Below are 26,733 nucleotides of genomic sequence, written 5' to 3'. Positions count from 1 at the left end.
CTATAACCGCCTGCCATGCTCGTCTCATGGTGGCATCTCTTCCTGGGAGCGCAAAGCCTCTACAGACACGGTAAGACTGACTCGGGTTTGTGCGGGTGATTTATTAAATGTTTGATTGAGTGTATGTAGGACAGGACACATGTCTGGAGGAGTGTCCTGTAAGTGACCTTGATCTAAACACACCAGCAGCAGCAGATAAACTGAAGCAGGTCGCTGCATTACAGCAGATTTCTTCTGATGCTTATTGTGTGATTGACTGAGAAGCATCTGTGTGCAGGTGAGATCCTACTGTGTCTGATTGCCACATGCTATATTTCTGTATATTATGAGATTGTTTATGTGTTATGGTGTTTTTAATTATGAGATGTCTTTGTCTTTGAGAAGTGTTTTGGGAATTGTTGCTTGGTGATGTTGTAAATCATTGGAAACAGGACAAAACATATCCTGTTGAGATTTGCTTGCTTCACCACAAAGTAACCTCTTATTTTCCTTTCAAATTCTTTAAAAATATTCATCAGACTCAAAACCCAGTACGCCAATTTGAAGCTATGGCTGTTTGTTTTTAAGAATGTATAGTATATTGTAGTTTACAAATAAAGTGCTGTCAAACGATTAATCACATCCAAAATAAAAGGTTTTGTTTACATAGTATATATATGTGTGTGTGTATATTAATTATGTATATATAAATACACATACAGCATATATGTTGAACATATTTACATTCATATATTTTATATCATAAATATATTTAATATATAAACGTAGCATATTTTTCTTAAATATATACATGTATGTGTGTGTACTGTGTATATTTATTATGTATATATAATACACACATGTATATATATATATATATTAGTGCTGTCAAACATGTCTGGTAAAATTAAATGTAAATAAAATAAGTAATATAATCAGAATTATAAAACACACATGTGTGTGTGTGTATATCAGTGTGTTTTATTATTAGATTATTAATATTTTATTTAATTATTATATATATATTAAAAAACAATAATTCCTGAGGAGAAATAAAGTAGTTATAAAATGCTACAGTAAGAGTATAGCAGTGTTATTTTAGTACTGCTGGGATTATTTTGAATGTTCATATTTTTATATTATATTATAATAAATGAGATATTAAAGAGTTGAATGTCATACGGTGTGTGTGTTCCTCTGCAGTGTTGAGCATGGCATCGGTTCTGCAGAAGCTCATCACTCCTCTGTTCAGCGGGCCGCTCGAGCCGCCGAGGAACAAAGTGACGGTGGTGGGAGTGGGGCAGGTCGGCATGGCCTGCGCCGTCAGCGTTCTGCTGCGGGTGAGACGCGCTCGTCATGCGATTATTGATCGTGACAGGCTGTACTCACATGCTTCGGACTTTGAGACCGCAGCACAAACATATTCCTGGACAAATTCCTTGTTGATTTATTGATTGTACACAAGGTTATGAACATTTTGCTCATATACTGATGATTTCAGTAAGTCAGTGGGTCATTTTCCAGTAGATTTAGGCCATGTTTGTTTGAGCTTGACTTTGATCCCGTTGTCCAACTAAACTAAAGGTGAAGAACAACGGGGTGAAAAACAACTAAATAAATGAGTTTGAGAAAAACCTACATTGGCCGCTAATGTGACAATCACATTTTTCCAAAATCAAAGCAAAAATGTAAAAAAAAATATATATTTTTTTATATTCACATAGATTATGATTTTGATACATCTCTTCTATGAAAAACATGTTTTCAGTTGTAATCATTTTATTTTTATTTTATTATTATAGTAGTATTTCTATTCATTATATTTTGTTCTATTTTTTATATTTCTCATTTATTTTTCTTCTTATTATTAATTTTTTCAGCAGTAGTGTTAATTATTATAATTATTATTATTGTTTTCATACTGTTATTATTATTAGTGGTATTAGTATTATTTTTATATTATTATTTATGATTATTTCGGTTTCATGTTGTTATTATTATTATTATTTATAATAGTATTTCTAGTCTTTATATTGTTTCATTATTAGTAGTATTAGTATTTATATTTATATTGTTTCATTTATTATTAGTATTCATATTGATGTTCATTATTATTATTTATGTTTTCATACTTTTTATTATTTATTTATCTTTCATATCAGTATTATTAATAGTATTGTTATTCATATTGTTTTAGTATTTATTATTATTATTAGTAGTATTTCTATTGTTTCTATTTTTGGTATTATTATTAGTGTTATATTATTATTAAATGATTATTCTTTGCATATTATTTATATTAATTTTTATAAATATTTATTAACATTTATTATTGTCAAAAAAAAAAAAAGCAGTTTTGTTTTAAAATGTTATCATAAAATGAAGTACATACTTGTGTGTAGTATGAGTATGTAACCCTGAAGAGTTTTTGGTGTGATGTTGTCTCCGGTGCTGCAGGAGCTGGCGGATGAGCTGGCGCTGGTGGACGTCATGGAGGACAAACTCAAGGGCGAGATGATGGACTTGCAGCACGGAAGCCTCTTCCTAAAGACGCCCAAGATCGTCTCAGGCAAAGGTAACGCTCACTTCCTCAAAGACTCGTTATCAGGGTGCGAATTATGGGGGAGGGGTGTTTGGGGGGTCTGACCCCTCTAAAGGAGGCTTGATGCCCTCTGATGGACATCAAAACTAGATGTAGGGGGAGTCGGATAGATAGTTCCCATATGCATAATATGGAGATTTACTTCTGAATATTAAGATCAGCGCTCATTCATAGACATGCATTAATTGCTTGGATGGAGCAAGAACACCTAAAATTCTGTCATTAATTACTCACACTCATGTCGTTTCAAACCCGTTAAGAACATCGTTCATCTTCTGAATACATATTAAGATATTTTTGATGAAATCCGAGAGATCTCTGACCCTCCCATAGACAGCAACGCAACTGTAATGTTCCCAGACCCAGAAACGGAGTAAGGACATTGTTAAAACAGTCCATGTGACATCAGTGGCTCAACTTCAGTTTTGCTAAGCTACGAGAATACTTTTTGTTCGCAACCTGTGTCCAACCTGTGAACATGAGTAATTAATAACAGAATTTTCATTTTTGGGTGAACTATCCCTTTAATGCCATTGAACTGAATTTACAGAACAAACTATTTTCTAAAATAACCATAACATTAACAGCAATACTGAAATTCAAGTGTGCGGTTTTGTCAGTCAGGTGCACGTAAAAGTTGCATGTGTTATTATAACAAGTACTGTGTTTAACTTTTCTTTCAGAATTATTGTTGGCTGATAGAAAGAAAGAAATAGGTTTTTACTTAAAAATGAATATAAGGTAAAGGTGCGAATAATTACATTTTAGACACGTCAGTAATTTCGTCAACAAAAATAAAGCCCTAGGAAAATTGTTGTGCGTCTCTGATTAACCCAGAGTGGTGTTTCATTAATGAATCCACATTTTAAACAAATCGAGTGAATCAATGAATCAGTGAGCCATTCATAAAGGCAGTAACTTGCTTAGTTTCTAAATGAATCAGCCGTTTGAACGAATCGATTGAATGAATGACTCACTTATAAAGACAGTGATTTGCTGCCACCTACTGGCGCCTTTAGTTTTATATTTAGAGTATTGTTTCTTTTTTTAAAATCCTTTCATATTTCAGTATTTATTTGTATTTTTGTATGTTGAATTAATATATTTCCTTCTAAAGCTACTTTTTTTGTAATATCTATTTAGTGTTTTTCTAAATTAACACAATGATCATTTTAAAATTAGTGCTGTCAAACGATTAATCACATCCAAAATAAAAGTGTTTGTTTACATAGTGTGTGTTCTGTGTATATTATGTATACATAAAAAAAAAACATTTTACATTTATATATTAAATATATTTATGTATAATATAAATTATATGAATATACATACAGTGGTGTGAAAAAGTGTTAATGTTTCAGATCATCAAACTAATTTAAATATTAATCAAAGATAACACAAGTAAACACAACATGCAGTTTTTAAATGAAGGGAAAACAAAATCCAAACCCACATGGCCCTGTGTGAAAAAGACCCCACAACAACATCTAAAGAACTGCAGGCCTCACTCGTCTCAGTTAAGGTCAGTGTTCATGACTCCACCATAAGAAAGAGACTGGGCACAAATGGCCTGCATGGCAGAGCTCCAAGACGAAAACCGCTGCTGAGCAAAAAGAACATAAAGGCTCGTCTCAGTTTTGCCAGAAAACATCTTGATGATCCCCAAGACTTTTGGGAAAATACTCTGTGGACTGACGAGACAAAAGTTTAACTTTTTGGAAGGTGTGTGTCCCATTACATCTGGCGTAAAAGTAACACAGCATTTCAGAAAAAGAACATCATAGCAACAGTAAAATATGGTGGTGGTAGTGTGATGGTCTGGGGCTGTTTTGCTGCTTCAGGACCTGGAAGACTTGCTGTGATAAATGGAGCCATGAATTCAGCTGTCTACCACAAAATCCTGAAGGACATTGTCCGGCCATCTGTTCGTGACCTCAAGCTGAAGCGAATTTGGGTTCTGCAGCAGGACAATGATCCAAAACACACCAGCAAATCCACCTCTGAATGGCTGAAGAAAAACAAAATGAAGACTTTGGAGTGGCCTAGTCAAAGTCCTGACCTGAATCCTATTGAGATGCTGTGGCATGACCTTAAAAAGGCGGTTCATGCTCGAAAACCCTCCAATGTTATTTTAAAAACTGCATGTTGTGTTTACTTGTGTTATCTTTGATTAATATTTAAATTTGTTTGATGATCTGAAACATTAAAGTGTGACAAACTTGCAAAAAAATAAAAAATCAGGAAGGGGGCCAACCCGAAGCTCACTGCGTAATACACACCCTGCTAGTTTTGAGCGATTTCTCGGTGGTTTGAACCTCATGAACGTCTGGTTTTGTCCTGTAGATTACTCTGTGACGGCTAACTCTCGTATCGTGGTGGTGACGGCAGGCGTGCGTCAGCAGGAGGGCGAGAGCAGACTGAATCTGGTGCAGAGAAATGTCAACATCTTCAAACACATCATCCCGCAGATCGTCAGATACAGTCCCAACTGCATCCTCGTCGTCGTGTCCAACCCAGGTTCCCATAAACACACAGTACCATACGTTTCAACTTTTATTTGCTTATAACACAGTTTTTCTGCCCACGCAGTGGACGTTTTGACATATGTGACCTGGAAGCTGAGCGGCCTGCCCAAGCACCGTGTCATCGGCAGCGGGACCAACCTGGACTCGGCTCGCTTCCGGTACCTGATGGCCGAGAGGTTGGGCATCCATCCCAGCAGCTTCAACGGATGGATTCTGGGAGAACATGGCGACTCCAGCGGTGAGACAAGCCAGACAAATATATATAATGTAATATAACTTACAAATAAATAATTAATTATGAAATGTATTTAAAATAATACATGAGAAATATAATTAAAATAGTTTTAAATATTGTGTTGTATTAAAATATTAATTATTTAAATCAATGTAATACATAATAAAACCATCATAAATAATTATTTGTAAAATAATCATTCAAATTTATTATTAAATCATTTAAATAAACTAAATAAATCAATAGTATGAATTTTTTGTTGTGATGATACATCTTCTGATGCACCAGGGCACATCATCAGTGATGTATCCTGAGGTCATCGGGTGTTTCGGGTCTCTCGAACATCAGACACCCTCACTCAGGCGACCCAGCTGAGGTTGATCAAGCCTCAGCTTGTGCCCTGGCAGCTCAACCACGGTTCCGCTCTCTTAATCCAGAGCCACCTAGAGGCTTTCTCCGCTGCCTCTGTGCTGTTACAGATAGCTCTTCTCCTCCTTTCGCCTGTGATGCCGAGTGCAGTATATGCCCTGCAGAGGGACTGTCCAGCAAAGCCTCTGCACCCTACCTCTACAGGCAAGCACCTTGCCTTCCAGCCTTGTTCGTGGCAGTCGCTGACTAAGTCCTGATATTTCCCCTTTTTCCGCTCAAAGGCCTCCTCCATTCGCTCCTCCCATGGCACGGTGAGCTCCAGCATGACAACATTTTTTGTTGCCTCAGATACCAGGATGATATCAGGTCTGAGTGAGGTCTTAACTACATGCTGGGGGAACTTGAGCTGCTTGCCCAGGTCTACTGATAGCTGCCAGTCCTGTGCAGTTTGGAGAAACCCTGATGTTCCTTTCTTTGTTCCTGGCTTTTCTCCGGCTCTAATGAAGCTGATGGTTTGCTTCCTAGGTCTGGATTTTTGGCAGATGGAAACAGCACTAGAGATGCTCTCTGCGATAGTCTTGAGCACCTGATCATGACGCCAGCGGTATCGGCCTTCCCCCAGAGCTTTTGGGCAACAACTCAATACGTGCTCCAGGGTCCCCTTGTTCTTCTGGCAGAGGGGGCATGCTGGTGACTCGGCCAAGCCCCAGCAGTGCAGGTTGGATGGGCTGGGAAGAACATCATAGACCGCCTGGACCAGGAACTTGATGCGGTGTGGTTCTGCCCTCCACAGGTCAGTCCACGAGATCTTCCTCTCCACAACTTGCTCCCATCTAGTCCATGCGCCTTGCTGTCTCATCCCCACCGCTCTGCTGGTCCTCTCCTCCTCCACAGCTGCTCTAACTTCCTTCTGAACCAGTTGCCGCCGCTCCTTCCCCCGCGCTTTATCATAACGGGGGGCTGCAACGGCTCCTAGTCCAGCCCTTCCTCTGGCCACAGTTCCCACAAGGACTCCATGGCGCAAACGGGACTCTGCCTGCTCCACTGCCACCTCTGCTCTCCACTTCCTGCCAGTCTTGACTACCACTCCTGCCCCAGAGACTTTTGGGTCTGTTGATTCCCGGAACTGCAGCACCTCTCTTGCACGCAAAACCTTGAACTCCTCCTCGATAGATTTCAGAGGTAGTGTCAGTTTGCAGCTGTTTCCATAGAGTGCGATGTTGCTTAAGCTCCGCGGTAGACCCAACCATCTCCTCAGGTAGCGGCTGACTCTCCTCTCCAGGTCTGTAATGGTGGAGATCGGGAATTCATAGAGAAGCAGTGGCCACAGTATCCTCGGCAGAATCCCGTGCTGATAGATCCACGCCTTGAATTTGCCGGGTAGGCCTGTTTTGTCGACACTCTTCAGCCATTTCTCCAACTCCTCACAGGTGTTCTTTATTGAAGCTGTGTCCCTGAGGCTGCTGTCAAAGTACCTCCCCAGGCTTTTCACAGGCTTCTCGGAGATGGTAGGGATCGGTGTTCCTGAGATCAAAAACCGGAACTTATCGACCACTCTGCCCTTCTTCAGGACCAAGGATCTTGACTTTGCTGGCTTAAAAGACATCCTGGCCCATCCCAACAGCCTCTCTAGGCCTCTCAAGATCCATCTGGCTCCAGGCACTGACTCAGTGGTTACTGTCAGGTCGTCCATGAACGCACGGATTGGTGGTTGGCGGATCCCGGACCTGGACTTGGGGTCTCTACACTCTGGTTCAGCAGATTTTACCAACATGTTCATTGCTAGTGCGAACAGGATCACCGAGATAGTGCAGCCTGTGATAATTCCAACTTCCAATCTATGCCACTCTGATGTTACTGACCCTGCTGAGACTCTCAGACTGAACTCGCTGTAATAATCCAGAATGAGGTCTCTGACTGCAGCTGGAACATGGTGCCTCTCCAGTGTTTCCCACACCAGCTTGTGGGGCATAGAGCCATAGGCATTGGCCAGATCTAACCAGAGGACCACCAGATCTCCCTTGTTCTCCCTTGCTTCTCTAAGGAGCTGCTTGACCACGCCTGTGTGTTCTAAACACCCCGGTACACCAGAAATGCCGCCTTTCTGAACTGAGGTGTCGATGTACCCGTTCTTAAGGAAGAAGTCAGCCAGCCGCCTAGCCACAATGCTGAAGAAGATCTTCCCCTCAACACTGAGTAGTGAGATGATTCTGAACTGGCTGATCTCTTTAGCGTCCTCCTCTTTAGGGATCCACACACCCTCAGCAATCCGCCACTGTTGCGCTGCTTTTCCTCTTCTCCAGATGACCTTTAGGATCCTCCAAAGCCGGTGTAGCAACTTGGGACAGTGCTTGTATACCTTGTAAGTGGTTCCACTTGGTCCTGGTGCTGACCCAGTTCTTGCCCTCTTTACCACATCTTGAACTTCTTTCAAGAGGGGTTCCCTCTGGTCAAATGCCACCGTTGGCTCTGGTGGTCTTAACACTGTATCACACTGTCCCAGGTCTTGGTCTCTGGTGGCGTCACTGAAAGTGTTTTGAAGGTGTTGCTCGACATCCTCCTTTGCACAGGCTAAGCGTCCGCTGCGTCTCTGTCCGAGGAGCTGTTTGGTGAACCCGAATGGGTTGCTGATGAAGGCAGTGCGTTTCTGAGCTCTTTCTCTGCGCCGCCTCCTGTGGTATTCCGCCCTGCGCAGGGTAAGGAGTCTCTTCCTGAGCACAGTACGAAGCTCTACCAATGGCGCCCGCTCCTCTTGTCTTGCCACCTTGTACTGTTTGGTCAAGGCTTTCAGCTCTGTCCTAATGTTGTGGATTTTAACCGCCCGCTGGTTCATGCTGTAGGGCTGCCTAGCTCCTCTTTCTTCCTCAACTCCAAACCTTTCCGCAGCCATACTCACTATGATAGTTGTCATAGCCTGCAGTCTCCTCTCCACATCCCCTTTGGCCGTTGTTTCTAGCACTGCATCCACATCCTCGTCGAACTTCTGCCACTCTGATGTTTTAGAGGCTTGAGGCCACTTGATCCTTCTCTTCTCCGATGGCCTGCTTGGAGGGACTAACGGCACCACTTGGAGGCTCTGGGCTCTGTGGGGTGCTTCCGGGCCCTGCTCCTCCTCTGTCTCACCAGGCACTAGTCCTGAGCATTGTGATGGTTGTAGTCTCACCTTACATTTCATCTTTGTTTGATGGATCTTTAGGCCTCTCTCATTTTTGCAGATCTTTCCACAAAAACACTCTCTTCTCGTCAACGTTTGTCCATTGCTATTGTTCGTTAAACTTGTGTCTGTCCGGCTGGGGTGCTCATTCTCCCCCCCTCTCGGGCTCCCCTGGGGGTATATCTCATATGTTTGTTCCGTAGCTTATTTTTTGGGTCCTCCTTCACAGGAGGTGCGGTTAGGGTTGCTGACCCGTGCCGCCCCGGTTGCCGTCTTTCCGAGCTGTCGTCTGTCTCTCCAGCTGTCACCTGCCTGTTCCTGGTTGTCAACCAGCCTGTTCCTGGTCGTCACTGGTTTTTCCAGTCTAACAGTTGTGATGATACATCTTCTGATGCACCAGGGCACATCATCAGTGATGTATCCTGAGGTCATCGGGTGTTTCGGGTCTCTCGAACATCAGACACCCTCACTCAGGCGACCCAGCTGAGGTTGATCAAGCCTCAGCTTGTGCCCTGGCAGCTCAACCACGGTTCCGCTCTCTTAATCCAGAGCCACCTAGAGGCTTTCTCCGCTGCCTCTGTGCTGTTACAGATAGCTCTTCTCCTCCTTTCGCCTGTGATGCCGAGTGCAGTATATGCCCTGCAGAGGGACTGTCCAGCAAAGCCTCTGCACCCTACCTCTACAGGCAAGCACCTTGCCTTCCAGCCTTGTTCGTGGCAGTCGCTGACTAAGTCCTGATATTTCCCCTTTTTCCGCTCAAAGGCCTCCTCCATTCGCTCCTCCCATGGCACGGTGAGCTCCAGCATGACAACATTTTTTGTTGCCTCAGATACCAGGATGATATCAGGTCTGAGTGAGGTCTTAACTACATGCTGGGGGAACTTGAGCTGCTTGCCCAGGTCTACTGATAGCTGCCAGTCCTGTGCAGTTTGGAGAAACCCTGATGTTCCTTTCTTTGTTCCTGGCTTTTCTCCGGCTCTAATGAAGCTGATGGTTTGCTTCCTAGGTCTGGATTTTTGGCAGATGGAAACAGCACTAGAGATGCTCTCTGCGATAGTCTTGAGCACCTGATCATGACGCCAGCGGTATCGGCCTTCCCCCAGAGCTTTTGGGCAACAACTCAATACGTGCTCCAGGGTCCCCTTGTTCTTCTGGCAGAGGGGGCATGCTGGTGACTCGGCCAAGCCCCAGCAGTGCAGGTTGGATGGGCTGGGAAGAACATCATAGACCGCCTGGACCAGGAACTTGATGCGGTGTGGTTCTGCCCTCCACAGGTCAGTCCACGAGATCTTCCTCTCCACAACTTGCTCCCATCTAGTCCATGCGCCTTGCTGTCTCATCCCCACCGCTCTGCTGGTCCTCTCCTCCTCCACAGCTGCTCTAACTTCCTTCTGAACCAGTTGCCGCCGCTCCTTCCCCCGCGCTTTATCATAACGGGGGGCTGCAACGGCTCCTAGTCCAGCCCTTCCTCTGGCCACAGTTCCCACAAGGACTCCATGGCGCAAACGGGACTCTGCCTGCTCCACTGCCACCTCTGCTCTCCACTTCCTGCCAGTCTTGACTACCACTCCTGCCCCAGAGACTTTTGGGTCTGTTGATTCCCGGAACTGCAGCACCTCTCTTGCACGCAAAACCTTGAACTCCTCCTCGATATAATTAAATTATATAAAGATAAATTATGAATAAAACATTTTAATGATGTATTATGAAAATATAAATTATTTAAATAATATTATATTATAAAATACAATATAATAATTATTATTTGTAAAATAATATTCATATTCATTACAATGAATATAAATTATTTTAAGAAATAATATAATTATATAGTGTAAAATAAACAATTTTATTACATTTAATATAGAATAAATTCTTGTAAAGGTAAGCATAATTAAACGATATAAATATAAATTATAAAAAAAATGTAAATAATAAATTAAAAATATTAGATCTATAATTAAAATTATAATGAATATATATAATAAAATAAAACATGAGTATTTCTAAAATAATACTAATTATTTATTCAAATGAATATAAATTATTTAAATAAAGAATATGATTGTATAAACTATGTAGTGTAAACTTATTAAATATTGAATTAAATACATTTAATATTGTATAAAATATTTTTATAATATATAAGTATAATTAAATTATGTAAATATAATTTAATATAAATTATCATTTTATAGCATGTTAAATTATTCATATTCATCATATTATTAATGTAGTTACATATGTATTCATAAATTATATTCAGGCAAATAATTAATCATTTATTAATATTATGATTTTTTTAAATTAATATGATTAATTAAAAAAAAAAAAAACTGTTTTTATTTTTGATTTCTATAAATATAAGGTAAATTGTAATAAAAAAACCCATATATAAAAACAAATGTTGGCATCAAATTTAGAAATTTTCATATCGTTCAACCACTCATGGTCTGTGTCTGTGTTTACATTGCAGTTCCCGTTTGGAGCGGTACAAATGTGGCAGGGGTCAGTCTGCAGATACTCAATCCAGACATCGGCAAAGACACGGACCGAGAGAACTGGAAAGAAACACACAAGAATGTCGTAGACAGGTACGTCATTGGGTTAGTCTTTTAGTTCTCATTCTTCATTAAGATCAGTTCACCCAAAATGCATATTATACGGTTTCCTGCAAACAATAAATATTTGAAACAGTATGCTACATTGTGACATCACATTACTATATTTTACGTACTTAATTCAGTGTGGTGTAATTATCATCTCACAAATAAACAGTTTAGAATTCATTTTTGTGTAAAAAAATAAACATTTCGCTATTCTGCTAGAAGTGAACATATCCATAAAATATTTCCATGACCGTGTGTTCACCGCAGCGCCTATGAGGTGATCCGACTGAAAGGCTACACTAACTGGGCCATCGGGCTGAGTGTGGCCGACCTGACAGAGAGTCTCATGAAGAACCTCAACAGAGTCCATCCCGTTTCCACCATGGTGAAGGTCAGTACAGGACTCTTTTACTCTACATATGTGACCCTGGACCACAAAATCAGCTTTAAATAAATAAGCTTTCTATTGATGTAAGGTTTGTTAGGAGGACAATATTTGCCCGAGATACAACTATTTGAAAATCTGGAATCTGAGAGTGCAAATAAGTCAAAATATTGAGAAAATCTCCTTTAAAGTTGTCCAAATAAAGTCCTTAGCAATTCATATTACTAATCAAAAATTTAAAATAATAAAAAAAATAATAATAATTTAAAAAAAAAAATTTTTTTAATAAATTTTTTTTCATAAAAGTTGTTATATATTTACAGTAGGAAATTTACAAAATATCTTCATGGAACATGATGATTACTTAATATACTAATTTTTTTTTTTTAAAGAAAAATTGATAATTTTGACCCATACAATTTACTTTTGCTACTTATGACTGGTTTTGTGCTCCAGGGACACATATGATACATACACTACTGTTCAAACATTTAGGGTCAGTTACATCTTTTCTTAAAGAAATCAATAATTTTGTTTTATCAAGGATGCATTAAATTGATCAAAAGTAGTAGAAATAGTTTCTCAAAAAATATGATGCAGCACAACTGTATAATAAGAAATGTTTTGAGTAAATCAGTATATTAGAATGATTTCTGAAGGATCATGTGACTGAAGACTGGAGTAATGATGCTGAAAATTCAGATTTAATCACAGAAATAAATTACATTTGAACATATATTCAAATAGAAAAGTTGTAATAATATTTCACAATTTTACTGTTTTTACTCTATTTATGACCCTATAAATGCAGCCATAGTAAGCAGAAACAAAACAATTTGTACCAACCCCAAACTTCTGAACTGTTGTGTATGTATATATCACGTTAAAATAAAGATGGACCATTATAGAAAATTTTGTAGATATATTATGTTTGTGGTATTATGATTGCTTATAAATAGCAGATACTGGGGCTAGTTGTCACAGGCTTTACTGTAGTGAATATTGCTTATGGTGGGTTAAATTTGAAAGTTAATTTATGTATTAACAGATATTGTAAGATATTGATAACTTCCATCCTTTTTGCACAGGAAAAGAGATTAAATAGCCAATAATCGGTTTTCCAGTAAAACTAACACAATTCTGAAATGCATCACAATTATAGTCCACACTTACAGCCCTGGAATGATGATGATGAAAATGCTAATGTATTGCATTTGTTTCAGGGTATGTACGGCATCAGTGACGAAGTGTACCTGAGCCTGCCGTGCGTGTTGAACAGCGCTGGAGTGGGCAGTGTGGTTAACATGAGCCTGACCAGCGACGAGGTCTCGCAGCTGAAGAAGAGCGCAGACATGCTGTGGCACATCCAGAAAGACCTGAAAGACCTGTAACGCTGACTCACAACCAATGGCTATTATTCACAGCTTTGAATGTTTGATTGCTGCCATGATAATATATACATGAGCAGATCAATCTTGCCTAAGATTTTTCTTTTAATATCCTAGTTGTATTATGTTCTTGAAATCATCTTTCAAACAATTTAGGGGTTTGAATTTATGTATGCAAAGGAGTAGTTCACCAAAAAGTGCAATTTGCTGAATATTTACTCACCCTCAGGTCATCCAAGATGTAGATGAGTTTGTTTCTTCATCAGATTTGGAGAAATGTAGCATTGCATCACTTGCTCACCAATGGATGTGAATGGGTGCCGTCAGAATGAGAGTCTAAACAGCTGATAAAAACATCACAATAATCCACAAGAAATACAGTGATTATAAGTCTTAATGATGGATTCGTTTCTTAAAAACATTCAGCTTTTCACTTCACAAGATGTTAACTGATGGACTGGAGTGGTGTGGATTATTGTGATGTTTTTATCAGCTGTTTGGACTCTCATTCTGACGGCACCCATTCACTGCAGAGCAAGTAATGCAATGCTACATTTCTCCAAATCTGATGAAGAAACAAACTCTTCTACATCTTGGATGACCTGAGAAAATCAGCAAATTTTCATTTTCGGGTGAACCGTTTCTTTAAAACAATCAGGAAATATAGAAACAGATGACTGTCAGATTAGCACTTTGTGTGAAAACAGATCTTGTGTCTGATGGTGAAATATATCAAATACACTAAGTTTGGACACACTTGACTGAATGGATGATTTGTGATCTTAAAAACCTTTCGATCCAAAAAATGGAAATTGTGCCAACATATAAATTAACTTGAAAAACGAAAATTTTTTGATTCAAAATGGAAATGCATTGGAGCCAATTGCAATCAAGCATTTATATTACACGCTCAAGTGTAAAGCATCCCATGATGCACCTCATGAAAGTCCAGAATGATCAGGAATCTTCATTTGTGTCATGTTTTGATCAGTAAATATGAAAAAAAGTCAAAGAATGTGTGTCCAAACATTTGATTGTTACACTTCAGACTGTTGGTTACAGGAACTATCAATGTACTCACTAAATGTTGAATGAAAATGCAAAATGTAAACCACATGCTAGCAATATATACAATCTTTGTGTAATATCTGCACGGAGCGCTGATAAAAGGCTTTAAATGTGATGTCTATCACAGTTTAACACCAGACAAGTAAACCTGTCAAGGATATAATCCATTTATTAAACAGGATCTTTGTTGGTAAAAATGTACATTAGTCTCACATTTGAAGTATTTACAAATACTTAAGTCAGTCATGTATAAAAACAGCATGTGGCATAATTTTCCTCGTGAGCACGAAGAGATGAAACAGTCTCCGCTCCACAAGGTGGCGCTCGTGGAAAAAGTCCCAAATAGATTTAAACAAATAAAAAGAGCAAAACAGAACAGTTGGCACATAAAAGCACAATAAAAAAACAGTAACGGCTTCAGAACACAGTGATTCCTTTCAGTTATGGTTTGTTCAAAGGAAGCTTGTCATCTGCCCATCTTGTGGTCATTTAGGGGTTCAGTGTTGCCCCCTGAAGGGAGACGAGTGATGCAGTAACAAAAACAGCGTCTGATTTGGTTTGGTCATCAGTCCAAGAAAAAAACACTTGAACGCCAAACCAGATGCACTATTATGACAAATATAAATATGAGCCACTCATAGAAAACTAAAAGAAAATACTTAACCGTTGACCGTTATACCATGGTGTTGCTCTCACCGACTTTATCCACTAACTAAAACAGAAACAGAAGAACATTATTGTAGTCATGTGACAGGATTGTAAGTGTCACTTACGCAAGCACAAGATACCAAACTGTGGTTGACTTACCCCACTGATACCAGGAAGGTTTAGTAAAGAGCCAAGTATAGGCACCCGCCTAATGAAGCCAACCGCTACTGGGAAAAAGCCCCTGAAAACAGATGGACAACACATTTATATATATATATATAGTAATATTAAAGCTCTGCTATGTAACTTTAGTCCTACTAGTGGCTCAAGCAAACAATTACAAGTTACTGCGGGGGAACATTGTTTTAGTTAATACGCGAGTTGTGCTTTGGCTCTGCTATTTTCAGTAAATGTTCATAAGCCGCAAGGTAAATAACTAGAAAAATAAAGTGCATGAAAAGGTAAATCTATTTGCGCAACAAACCAGTGTGTTTATGATTATGATAATGCGTTAAAATTATATAACAAATACTAGATTGCCATATCAAGCATCTTAACGCACTGTTTTTGTACAGCTAAAATAAATGAAAGCGAATGACACCGGAAGTCTCGCACAGTCAAGTTACAAATGGCATCCGTTCGTTAAAAATAAGGTGGATACCTGATGAATCTGATCGATTGTTACAGATGATTGCCTAATCAGTGCAAACGTCACTAACAACATTAAAACTCGATCAATCGGGTGGTTTTTATTACCTGGAAATGACTTGGAAAAACACACATAAACCATATATTGTCACAATCATGTGTTTACTGTCTTCACGTTTCTTTTTATTCAGCTTAGCTACAGTAGAGATAGCTTTGGCTACAGCAATAGCTGGATTCTTGCACGTGGTGACTCTTAAGTTAGTACTTCTATGAGGCCGTTTTGGACTTTTTGCACGAGTAGCCTATAAATGAAACACACTGCGTGAGAGTGTTAACGTCTCGTTCCTGACCGCATCACTGTCTTTACTGGATGTTTTTAGGGAATATCTGCATTTATTCACATGTGATTGGATTAGTTACTCATATGCTGGACTGTCATGATTTGGCTAGTGCAGGACACTACTGAATGATGCACATCAGAGGGGAATACAGAATGCGTCTGATAAAGAAGTGGGTATACGCCGCGTATACCCTCCACTACACCACTGGCTTGTATGCAATTGTTGTTTTGACTTGTTGAAATCAATTGTTTGGCAATTACACGGACATATAGTCAATGATTGCTATTCATATTAAACAACTCCGCAAGGCTAGACAAATAGGCCAGTCACTGGTTAATTTGACACTAAGCAAACTATGCTGATTCATGTTTTATTACAGGTTCATTGTTTTCTGTTTTTGCTTGCAAACTCTTCAGTTCCAGGTTCATTTGTTGTGGTTTCTATCTACTTGTGGATATAAGGCAAGCACGCACAGGCGATTCATGCATGCAGTTTCCCGGGAAATCCATCCCGACAACTCTGTAATAATATTTATTATAGGTCCACCATTGTTATTGAACAGGGTTCCTACACAATTCATATCTTTTCCAGACTCAGATTTGCAAATCTCTCAGTAGATTTTCGGACCATATTTAACATACAGCACTATTTTCAGCTTTATATTTGGTGTATAATACAGTCATCTGTAAATATTTTAATTTTTTTTCATTAATTCATTCTCTAAGTGACAACATACACATTTAATTTATTTAATTAAATAATAATAATTTTAAAAAATACAGACATGCACACAAAAATGCCCTCGAGAAACTGTGCATGGGAATTTCTTTTACATGCTTATGCATCAGAATTTATATTTTATATAACCTCTTTCCTTTGTGGATCACTGGCATCTTACTACAAATAAAGTGAGAGCATGGATGCATATGAATTAATAGTGATCTACTTGCTCAAAATTTGGCTGTCCTTATGGTAGTACCTCTAATATCAAGGCCTAATGTCCAATTTAACATCTTTTGCAGCGGCGGAAAAGCCATAAAATGGGCTGATGGCATAATACGGCAATATGTGTGCATTGTCCTATTTGCCAAGTTCAAAGGTCTATAAAAAAAGACTAGTATTGTAAAAACAGTGTTCAAAATTTGGCTTTCGTTAGGGCAGTATGTCATATTTCAAGGTCTTTTTAATGCATACTCTGTCCACATCGCTAAATGGGCTGATGGCACAATAGGTGGCTCAGTGTGCATTGTCCTATATGCAGAGTTTAATGGTTTCTCGTGCGCACATAAAAGTCTGTATATTTTTTATTTTTGCAAAGGTCCTTGAGGCTATTTAATACGGTGCTAAGAATATTGTGAAAAGAAAACGCAAAACATTTTGCATAATGAAAAAGTGCACCTTGTGTTTGACAGCTGCCATGAAAACACGCATCATTCTTAAATTTCTATTATAAAAAAACTAAAAACTAAATAGGGGCAAAAGTCTGGAAATGCAAATATTTTTTCATACTCTGCTTTGTTTTTTCCATAATTTTCCAGACCGTGTAGGAACCCTGTATTTAGGGTAAGGCAAAAACACGACTTCAGAAGATGGTGTGCTCGCTCATTATTAAATTGCATTAATTTTGGGGGTAAAAAAATTACATAGAGTAACTTTAAGCAAAATAAACCCTTGTATGGTAGTGCAAAACCACCCTAAACATCTTGCCAGGGTGACAAAACAAAACAACTCACCGGAAAAGCAGGAAAAATCCATAGACTTCCAGGACGACACCTATAATCGGCCATCCGATGAGCACCACGAAAACACCTCCCAGAAAGAAACCGGTGGCTTTCATTTTATGCCGCTGGAAGAAGAACCTGAACGTCCGTTCCAGTCCGATAACAAATGAGAGACCTACGACAAACAAGATCTGCAAACACAAAAAGACATTTAGCTTCAGTTCAAGCAGCACTTTGATTCTCTAACCCACCTGAGCGTTCATATTACACTCCATTCAAACAACTTTGTTTCTGTGTTAAAGCACACACTTACATTTCCTATGGCCAAGAGCGCTTTATCAAAGAACAGAATCATTCCAAAGAAGAGGAAAAACACACCGAAGCCCGTCAGCCCCATCCCAATCTCTGTTAAAAACACAACAACAGCATTTATTAGTACTGCTTTATAAATACAGAGTGGCATATTTAATATAGTACACATGTACAACTTTGCAATTGTTTTAGGCTTTTCTTCTTTCTAATGATTTGAAAGATTAAATAATAATAGGCACCATATGATTACCATATACCAGGGTATTTACATAGTACTCCAAAGAATAATATCTCATAGATAGATAGATAAGATGGTTGTACTAATGATATATAATCAAATGATCACCATATTTATATACTATAGTACTGATCAGAGTACATTACTATACTGGTGATGGTATTAACATGGTATCACAACTCAAGTTTACTATAGTACTGATCTCATTCATTCCCATTCATCACTTCCACAACATTCTCAGCTTTAAAGCAGTATTTTAAACATTTCTATCTAAACTAACAACATTAATGCTGGGCAGAGATACTGTAAAATTTACTTACTCTGTGAGTCCGTTAACGAAATCATGTTTGTGTTGTTTATCAGCTGTTGAGTAAATCTGTTCTGTGTGTGATCGCCACGACACCGGAAACACGTAGCGATACGAAACGACCGAACTGACGCCGGAACGCGCTGCGAAATATTCAGATACTGTTTATTATTGTTATTATTTTCCCTTTATTTTTATTTAAAATCTATTTTATTATTACTACTTCCTCTCGCAATCATGCTACTCCCACGCAAATGCTTACTAAGTTTATTAGTTTGAATGAACGTAGTCGTTTTTGATGGTGTTCCTGGGAAATGTAGTTTTTAGTGATGACCGCACACACGCTATCTTAGAGCCAAAAAACTACAAAGCAGGGGGAAGCAGGAAGGCGTGCCTGTAGCCGGGAGACGTGTTATTGAAGTATCACTAGTGGACGAACATTTAGACATTTATTATTCACAATGCCAACATCCGGATTAGTGTAAAGCTGAAATAACAGTTGTGATTGTTTCATTTTAGGCTTTAATAATGAATACGTTATTTGCGGTCGCTTTGGTGTTTGTTGGTTGCTGCAGTAATGTTGTGTTTTTGGAACTTTTGGTTAGGTGAGTTGCATGTCTCTCATATATGATCCTTTTCCATATTTGAGTTTGTATTTAATGCATTTGAGCTTAATATATGCGGTCACTTCTTACTTCTTTAAATTGTATATTTTACAGGGATTTCCCAGGATGTGGGAATATTGTCACATTTGCCCAGTTTGCCTTCATTGCACTGGAAGGGTTCATCTTTGAGACAAACTTTGGACGCAAAAAGCCACACATACCCCTCAGGTTAATCATTTATACATGCATTTTAATTCTAACAATTTATTTAGGCTTCTGAACAGATTAGTAAAAAGTATAAACTTAATTGATAATTCTAGGTGAATGATTTGCCAGATTCCCATCATGTAATATGTGCATTCGTTTTCCAAGAAATTAATTATGCATTTTTACTCAAACGTCCTGATTTACTTGTTGGACGAGGTAAAATGCGGTGACTACCATTGTTGATTATTATATTATTATAGGTGAGAGGTGCTTTGTCACATTGACAGGTGGTTTGTAAGTCAACACACAGTTCAGACATATGCATGCTGTGCACAGTTTATACAGGTGCATCTCAATAAATTAGAATGTTGTGGAAAAGTTCATTTATTTCAGTAATTCAACTCAAATTGTGAAACTCGTGTACTAAACAAATTCAGTGCACTCAGACTGAAGTAGTTTAAGTCTTTGGTTCTTTTAATTCTGATGATTTAGGCTCACATTTAACAAAAACCCACCAATTCACTCTCAACCAATTAGAATACTTCATAAGTCCAATAAAATAAAATAAAACATTTTTAGTTAATTGTTGACCTTCTGGAAAGTATGTTCATTTACTGTATATGTACTCAATACTTGGTAGGGGCTCTTTTTGCATGAATTACTGCATCAATGTGGCGTGGCATCGAGGCAATCAGCCTGTGGCACTGCTCAGGTGTAATGGAAGCCCAGGTTGCTTTGATAGCGGCCTTCAGGTCATCTGCATTGTTGGGTCTGGTGTCTCTCATCTTCCTCTTGACAATACCTCATAGATTCTCTATGGGGTTCAGGTCAGGCGAGTTTGCTGGCCAATCAAACACAGTAACTCCATGGTCATTGAACCAGCTTTTGGTACCTTTGGCAGTGTGTGTAGGTGCCAAGTCCTGCTGGAAAAGGAAATCAGCATCTCCATATAGCTTGTCAGCAGAAGGAAGCATGAAGTGCTCTAAAATCTCCTGGTAGATGGCTGCGTTGACTGTGGACTTCAGAAAACACAGTGGACCAACATCAGCAGATGACATGGCAGCCCAAATCATCACTGACTGTGGAAACTTCACTCTGGACTTCAAGCAACATGGAGTCTGTGCCTCTCCACTCTTCCTCCAGACTCTGGAACCTTGATTTCCAAATGAAATGCAAAATTACTTTCATCTGAAAAGAGGACTTTGGACCACTGAGCAACAGTCCAGTTCTTTTTCTCCACAGCCCAGGTAAGACGCTTCTGACGTTGTCTCTGGTTCGGAAGTGGCTTGGTAGCTCTTTTCCTGAAGACGTCTGAGCGTGGTGACTCTTGATGCACTGACTCCAGCTTCAGTCCACTCCTTCTGAAGCTCTCCCAAGTGTTTGAATCAGCTTTGCTTGACAGTATTCTCAAGCTTGTGGTCATCCCTGTTGCTTGTGCACCTTTTCCTACCCAAATTCTTCCTTCCAGTCAACTTTGCATTTAATATGCTTTGATACAGCACTCTGTAAACAGCCCCTCCTTTCAGTAATGACCCTCTGTGACTTACTCTCTTTGTGGAGGGCGTCAATGTTCGTCTGCTTGCCAAGTCAGCAGTCTTCCCCATTATTGTGGTTTCAAAGAACAAGAGATACCCGAAATTTATATTGTAGGGACGGTCATTAATTGAAACTCAACTGTAAATATTCTAATATTTTGAGATACTGATTTTTGACTTTCATGAGCTGTAAGCTCTAATCATCAAAATTAAAACAAAATATGTTTTACTTTACATGTAATGAATCTAAAATATATGAAAGTTTCACTTTTTGAAATAAGTTACAAGAAAAATGAACTTTTTCACAATATTCTAATTTATTGAGATGCACCTGTATATTTGCACAGAATATCAGATATGATGATAAGTGGTGTTGTGATAATAATATAGCATACTGGATAATGTTTTACATACTTCAAATGTAATATACAGTATGTACTGCACAGTGTGTGTTAAGCAATACACTAGTATTCCATCGATCCATTTTGAACCTCGACAAGATGACTTCTGTTACTGTCTTTGTGCTAAATCTAGAATCGCAGCATAAAATGCATCTCTGACATTAATGGTTCAGCTTCAGGACAGACTTTATACTGGACGACATCAAGAGAGAGTCTACAAAATAGTTTATTGTACAATGAATGAGTAAAAATGTAATTGTCATTGCTTGATCAAACACCCTGGATATGATTCATCAGTATGGTGCTAGATTATCCTATTCAAATCAATGTGATAAACCAATTCTGTCAGAAGTAATCAAAAAGTAGTCAAGTTATATTACCTAAAATGCATAATGTAATAGATTACGTTACTAATTACAATTTTCATCATGTAATTTGAAATCAGTAGCTGATTACAATTTGTTAGTAATCTACCTAGCACTGCTCATATAGATATATGCATTACATTATTTTTTAAATTCAGTATTGTTTTCCCTCCTGCCTATGAGTATTTCATGACTTTTGATGCGTTTCCCCTTTGCAGGAACTATGTGATCATGGTGACCATGTTCTTTACCGTGAGCGTGATCAATAACTACGCCCTGAACTTTAACATCGCCATGCCCCTTCACATGATCTTCAGATCAGTGAGTATCATACATTTCATTCATTCATTGCTTTAAAAACTGTGCCTTATTGATCTCTGTAACTTCTCATTTTGATCACAGGGATCTTTAATAGCAAACATGATCCTCGGTATTATCATCTTGAAGAAAAGGTAGGTTGAAGATCATGCACAAGTCCTTACTTAACTGTTTTTGCATATTATTCAGTCAGGTTATTACTTTCAGATATTCGGCGAGTAAATATCTCTCCATCGTGCTGGTGTCTTTGGGCATTTTCATTTGCACTATTATGTCGGCCAAACAAGTGGTGAGTCACTTTACATACTGTATTAGTAGTTGTTTTGGGTTAACAGACAATGTATTTGCATTTCGATGCTTTTATCTGCACCTAATATCTCAGGTTTGATATTTATGTAGAATGTTGAGAAAGGGGCCACAGAGGAAGATGTCTTTTATGCCTTCATGCATTGGCTTCTGGGTAATATTCTCACTACACATTCACACTCAGGCAATGTATAGCATATACTACCATTTAAAAAATTAATATGTGAAACCGCATTAGTAACAACAAGCATTTAAAATGGGTGCATGCTACATTATTAGTAGTATGTAGTACACACTACTGTTCAAAAGTTTGGGGTCAGTAACTTCTATTCAGCAAGGATGCATTAAATTAATCAAAAGTGACAGTAAAGATATATAATGTTGCAAAAATTAATATTTCAAATAAATGCTGTTCTTTTGAACTTTCTATTCATCAAAGAATCATTAAAAACAAAACATATCACAGTTTATACTCCGATATGAAGCAGCACAACTGTTTTCAACATTAATGATAATCCAGGGTCGTAGATTTAAGTAGGGACGCTCGGGATATGTCAAAATCCAGCGAGTACTAAATTGTCCCTCAATCAAACAATTAAATGTCACTTGTCTGCTGTTATGTCCCCACCAATGCCAAAATCAAACCCATGCCCCACGTAATAATCAGAAATGTTTCTCGAGCAGCAAATGATTTCTGAAGGATCATGTGACACTGAAGCCTGGAGTAATGATGCTGAAAATACAGCTTTGATCACAGGAATAAATTACATTTTAAAATGTCGTAAAACAGAAAAGAGTTATTTGAAATAGTAATAATATTTCCTATTATTAGTGTTTTTATGGTATTTTTGAACACATAAATACAAATTTTATTGGAATAAGAGATGGCAAAATATTTAAAATCTCAAACTTTTGAACGATTGTCCATATTGCATACTGCTAATATAGTATTAGTAGTGTGTTAGTATGCAATTCCGAAGACATTTTCTGAGTATATGTGGTTATTTGCATCATTCTGAACTGTATTTTATGATATTCGATTGTGTTAATGCTGTTGTGTTTCAGGGATTGCCATGCTGACGTTCGCCTTGCTGATGTCTGCAAGAATGGGCATTTTCCAGGAAACTCTGTACAAGAAGTATGGCAAACACTCCAAGGAGGCTCTGTTTTACAATGTGAGTCCCCAACCGTACATATGACGCTGTATTCTAGTGTGCAACATTTTGTCGTATGTGTGATTGAATGGGATTTTTCTGCCTTTTTTCAGCACTGTCTGCCTTTACCGGGATTCCTCCTGCTGTCAACAGACATCTACAAACACGCCGTGCTCTTCAGCCAGAGCTGTGAGTATGATTCTGATGGGACTAATATAGTAAATCAGTCATCACCGCTCAAACATTTGGGGTCTTGAAGGTTTTTAAAATGTGTTATGCTTACCATGGCTGCATTTATTTGATCAAAAATATGGTGAAAATATTATTGCAATTTAAAATCAGTTTTCTGTGGAAACTCATTTCTGCCACAGGATAAAAAAAAGTATTAAATCCATGTCAGAAATGGGCTTACATAATATTTATTTAAAATGTAATTTATTGCTGTGATCAAAGCTGAATTTTCAGCATCATTAGTGTCACTCGATCCTTCAGAAATTATTCTAATATACTGATTCACTGCTCAAGAAACATTTCTGATTATTATCGATGTTGAAAACAGCGCTGCTTCATATTGTTGTGGAAACAGATCATTTTTTGATGAATAGAAAGTTTCTTTGAAATATTTTGGAACATCTTTTATCATATCCTTATTAAATGAAAGGGATTTCTTTCCAAAACCCAAATGTTTGCATGCTGTATGTAAGACTTAACAAGTTTTAGTTTGAAATGACAAACCATGACTTTCTCTCAAAGCTCCAGTGGAAATCCCTGTGATTGGTCAGTCTGTGCCAGTCATGTGGTTATACCTACTGATGAATGTCATCACCCAGTATCCTTTCATTTTTGTCAAATCCAAATGTTCCTTATGGCCTTTTATTGGACAGAGCTGTAGGAAGGCATGCTAAGAAATCAGTCAGTATATTTATTTCTTTGTGTATTTCATCCTTAGCCAGATATCTCAGATACGTGTGCATCCGCGGCGTGTTCATTCTGACCACGGAGTGCGCATCGCTCACGGTTACACTGGTGGTGACGCTTCGCAAATTCCTGAGTCTGATTATTTCCATCCTGTACTTCCATAATCCCTTCACAGCCTGGCACTGGGTCGGCACAGCCGTGGTGTTCCTGGGAACGCTGCTCTACACGGAAGTGTGGTCCAGCATTCGTGTGGCAATGAAAGGAGAGAAAGCTGACAAGAAGGCAGAGTAAATTACGGAAGCTCATTTACACCACAGAATAAAAAATTAAATGGGTAATTGCGACTCTTTATCTCACATTCAAACTCAGAATTGTCAGAAAAGTCATCCTTTTTAATTTTTTTTACTTCTGTGGTGGAAAGAAGCTTTAATTGTAAAGGAACTGTAATACCTCTTTAGCTTTGTGCGAGTGTGTTTTGTTGATGTGTGTCCCATCACTATTCATTTTTAAGTTATTCACTGTTAACGAATGAGTGCTTGAGGTACATTTGGGCCAATTTTATGAGCTGTTTTTGAGCCAGGTGTGTGTGTAAGTAAGTTTGTTAGAGCGGATTTTACAGTGTGTGACCTGTTTTCAGTATTTACGCCTGTTTTTGCACTTATTTTATATCACTTATCTACTTCTTCGCACATTAAAATTTACGTAATGGTCAATTTCTGCTAGATTTGTTAGCATGCAGTACTACAAGTTTGTGGTATTTATTCCATTTTTAAACACAGCCAGTTTTAGTAAGTCACTAAATACGTTGGCCCTCTTACAGGTGAAATTATAATAAAGTAAGACAGACTACGAACGATAATGCATAAGCATTTTAAGTTTTAGTCATACAGTATATCATATATTTGACATTTTGTAGTCACCTTTTACTAAAGATTCAGTCAGGTGAGTTTCGGGGTGAACTAAAGCAATACTGTAGTAAACTACTGCCAATACTGTTGAAAATATCTACACTTATGTTCATGAGGCTATGTGTAATTTGGTATGGATTTGTGTAAGATGTTTTATTTTTATTTTTTTTATCAGCTAACACAAACTGAGACCTCATAAACTGAAGGAAATCGTGTCTTTTGTGCAGTTCTTTCAATCTCATCTGCATTTTCTGTACACCTAATGTGTGGACTATTCATTTAAACTTCATAATTTCTAGGATTAATCAATTCCTCTTGATTTTTCTTTTAATTTTATGGTCTTTATTGGCATTAAAAGTACGGCCTTGTCTGGCAAATTGATAATACCCAGGGTTTTTCTACAGGTAGTGTATTGTTTGTCACTCATGTAGAATTCATAAATTCACACAGTACAAAAATGAAATAACCGTATTTTCCCACCAAAATACAATAATTAATGCAGTTATCCTTAATAATTTAATGAGTGTGTTAAAAAAAGTGAGTTTAAGTGTACATTTACATTTTTTAACATTTTGAACAATAATGAATATTAATAGCACGTCATGTATTATTAATATAGTATTAGTCACGCCCCCAGACATATAGTATCATAAACAGCACAGTATGTCCGCTTGCTTATAAATTAAAACAAGTGCTTATAAACTTAAATAAGCAGCTATGTTCCCAGATATATTGACAGAGTTGTGGCCTAATAACATCTGGCAAAGGACTACCAATGAAAACTAGCCTTTGGGCTAATTTGGGTACATTTACATTCATGAATGTTGATTAATGTACACTGTCCCTTAAACATTCATCAGCTGAAAACCAAATTTTCCACCAAAATACAATTAAAATGTATAATTTAATGAGATTGTTCAAAAAGAGTAAGCTTTCAAATATTATTTAAATTTTTTTCAGTGCAGAACATTTTTAAAAAACATTTTGAATAATAGTAATAATCGCATCATGTATTATTAATGTATCATATTAGCCACACCCGCAAATATTTATTATCACGAAAATGCAGATAATGTCAAGTGCTTATAAACGTATAAAGTGTGTATGCTCCCAGATACAGTGTTGGGGAAAGTTACTTTTAAAAGTAATGCATTGCAATATTGCGTTACTCCCTAAAAAAGTAACTAATTACTATATTATGGAAAGTAATGCATTGCGTTATTTTTGCGTTACTTTTTAAATATAAGCAGGGCTTGATTGTTTTTAATACAAGAAGTTCTAATTAGCAAATGTAAAAGCCCTTAATATGGTTGAACTGGATCAAATACATTGGTTAATGGGATTAGATACATTTGTGTTGTTTAACACATTTAATTAATATTCTGAGTTTGCATTTCACTGTTTTAATTCATTTTGATGAATACTAAATCAGTTTTTTGTGAGTGGGATGAATTAATGCACATTCACATTTAGTCTAGAGCTAGTGA

General features: G+C 37.9%; 3 protein-coding genes across 5 annotated transcripts; 2 read left to right on the top strand and 1 right to left on the bottom strand.

Moving 5' to 3' along the window:
• ldhbb (lactate dehydrogenase Bb) lies at positions 1–14,515 on the top strand. Of its 2 annotated transcripts, none has more exons than XM_079412551.1 (8): positions 1–70; positions 1,183–1,319; positions 2,437–2,554; positions 4,925–5,098; positions 5,171–5,344; positions 11,341–11,458; positions 11,741–11,864; positions 13,082–14,515. In XM_079412551.1, exons 1-8 carry the CDS (start codon positions 16–18, stop codon positions 13,247–13,249), a joined length of 1,068 nt encoding a protein of 355 aa, XP_079268677.1. In that variant the 5' UTR covers positions 1–15; the 3' UTR covers positions 13,250–14,515. The 2 variants fall into 2 exon arrangements, with proteins under 2 accessions (XP_079268677.1, XP_079268676.1); XM_079412550.1 differs by lacking the exon at positions 1–70 and adding an exon at positions 171–277.
• On the bottom strand, positions 14,215–18,817 carry golt1bb (golgi transport 1Bb). 2 transcript variants are annotated; one of them, XM_079412553.1, is made up of 5 exons: positions 18,543–18,817; positions 17,986–18,077; positions 17,685–17,863; positions 15,122–15,203; positions 14,215–15,026 (listed from the first exon to the last, which is right to left on the bottom strand). In XM_079412553.1, exons 1-5 carry the CDS (start codon positions 18,565–18,567, stop codon positions 14,988–14,990), a joined length of 417 nt encoding a protein of 138 aa, XP_079268679.1. In that variant the 5' UTR covers positions 18,568–18,817; the 3' UTR covers positions 14,215–14,987. The 2 variants fall into 2 exon arrangements, with proteins under 2 accessions (XP_079268679.1, XP_079268678.1); XM_079412552.1 differs by having other exon boundaries at positions 14,937–15,203; positions 18,543–18,669.
• Positions 18,818–18,907: 90 nt separating this feature from the next.
• slc35b4 (solute carrier family 35 member B4) lies at positions 18,908–25,461 on the top strand. The gene is made up of 11 exons (XM_079412432.1): positions 18,908–18,949; positions 19,049–19,134; positions 19,249–19,362; positions 21,861–21,963; positions 22,045–22,094; positions 22,168–22,249; positions 22,360–22,420; positions 23,332–23,441; positions 23,534–23,609; positions 24,174–24,249; positions 24,383–25,461. The coding sequence occupies exons 2-11, from the start codon at positions 19,058–19,060 to the stop codon at positions 24,627–24,629; spliced, it is 996 nt and encodes a 331-aa protein (XP_079268558.1). The 5' UTR covers positions 18,908–18,949; positions 19,049–19,057; the 3' UTR covers positions 24,630–25,461.
• The last annotated feature ends 1,272 nt before the right edge of the window (positions 25,462–26,733 follow it).

The sequence above is a fragment of the Barbus barbus genome, assembly GCF_936440315.1.
Source record: "Barbus barbus genome assembly, chromosome: 48".
In the NCBI taxonomy this organism is placed as follows: Eukaryota; Metazoa; Chordata; class Actinopteri; order Cypriniformes; family Cyprinidae; genus Barbus; species Barbus barbus.
This window is presented reverse-complemented; position numbering and strand designations above follow the sequence as displayed.

What these genes read in the sequence shown, in the direction of transcription:
- ldhbb (XM_079412551.1), top strand. Translation starts at nt 16, where the DNA reads ATGCTCGTCTCATGGTGGCATCTCTTCCTGGGAGCGCAAAGCCTCTAC. An exon ending in CACAAGAATGTCGTAGACAG is followed by an intron (nt 11,459 to 11,740) that starts GTACGTCATTGG and finishes TGTTCACCGCAG; the next exon opens with CGCCTATGAGGTGATCCGAC. An exon ending in CCGTTTCCACCATGGTGAAG is followed by an intron (nt 11,865 to 13,081) that starts GTCAGTACAGGA and finishes CATTTGTTTCAG; the next exon opens with GGTATGTACGGCATCAGTGA.
- golt1bb (XM_079412552.1), bottom strand. Translation starts at nt 18,567, where the DNA reads ATGATTTCGTTAACGGACTCACAGA. An exon ending in TTCGTTAACGGACTCACAGA is followed by an intron (nt 18,078 to 18,542) that starts GTAAGTAAATTT and finishes TGTTTTTAACAG; the next exon opens with AGATTGGGATGGGGCTGACG. An exon ending in CGCTCTTGGCCATAGGAAAT is followed by an intron (nt 17,864 to 17,985) that starts GTAAGTGTGTGC and finishes TTGTGTTTGCAG; the next exon opens with ATCTTGTTTGTCGTAGGTCT.
- slc35b4 (XM_079412432.1), top strand. Translation starts at nt 19,058, where the DNA reads ATGAATACGTTATTTGCGGTCGCTTTGGTGTTTGTTGGTTGCTGCAGT. An exon ending in TTCACATGATCTTCAGATCA is followed by an intron (nt 21,964 to 22,044) that starts GTGAGTATCATA and finishes TTTTGATCACAG; the next exon opens with GGATCTTTAATAGCAAACAT. An exon ending in AGGAGGCTCTGTTTTACAAT is followed by an intron (nt 23,442 to 23,533) that starts GTGAGTCCCCAA and finishes GCCTTTTTTCAG; the next exon opens with CACTGTCTGCCTTTACCGGG.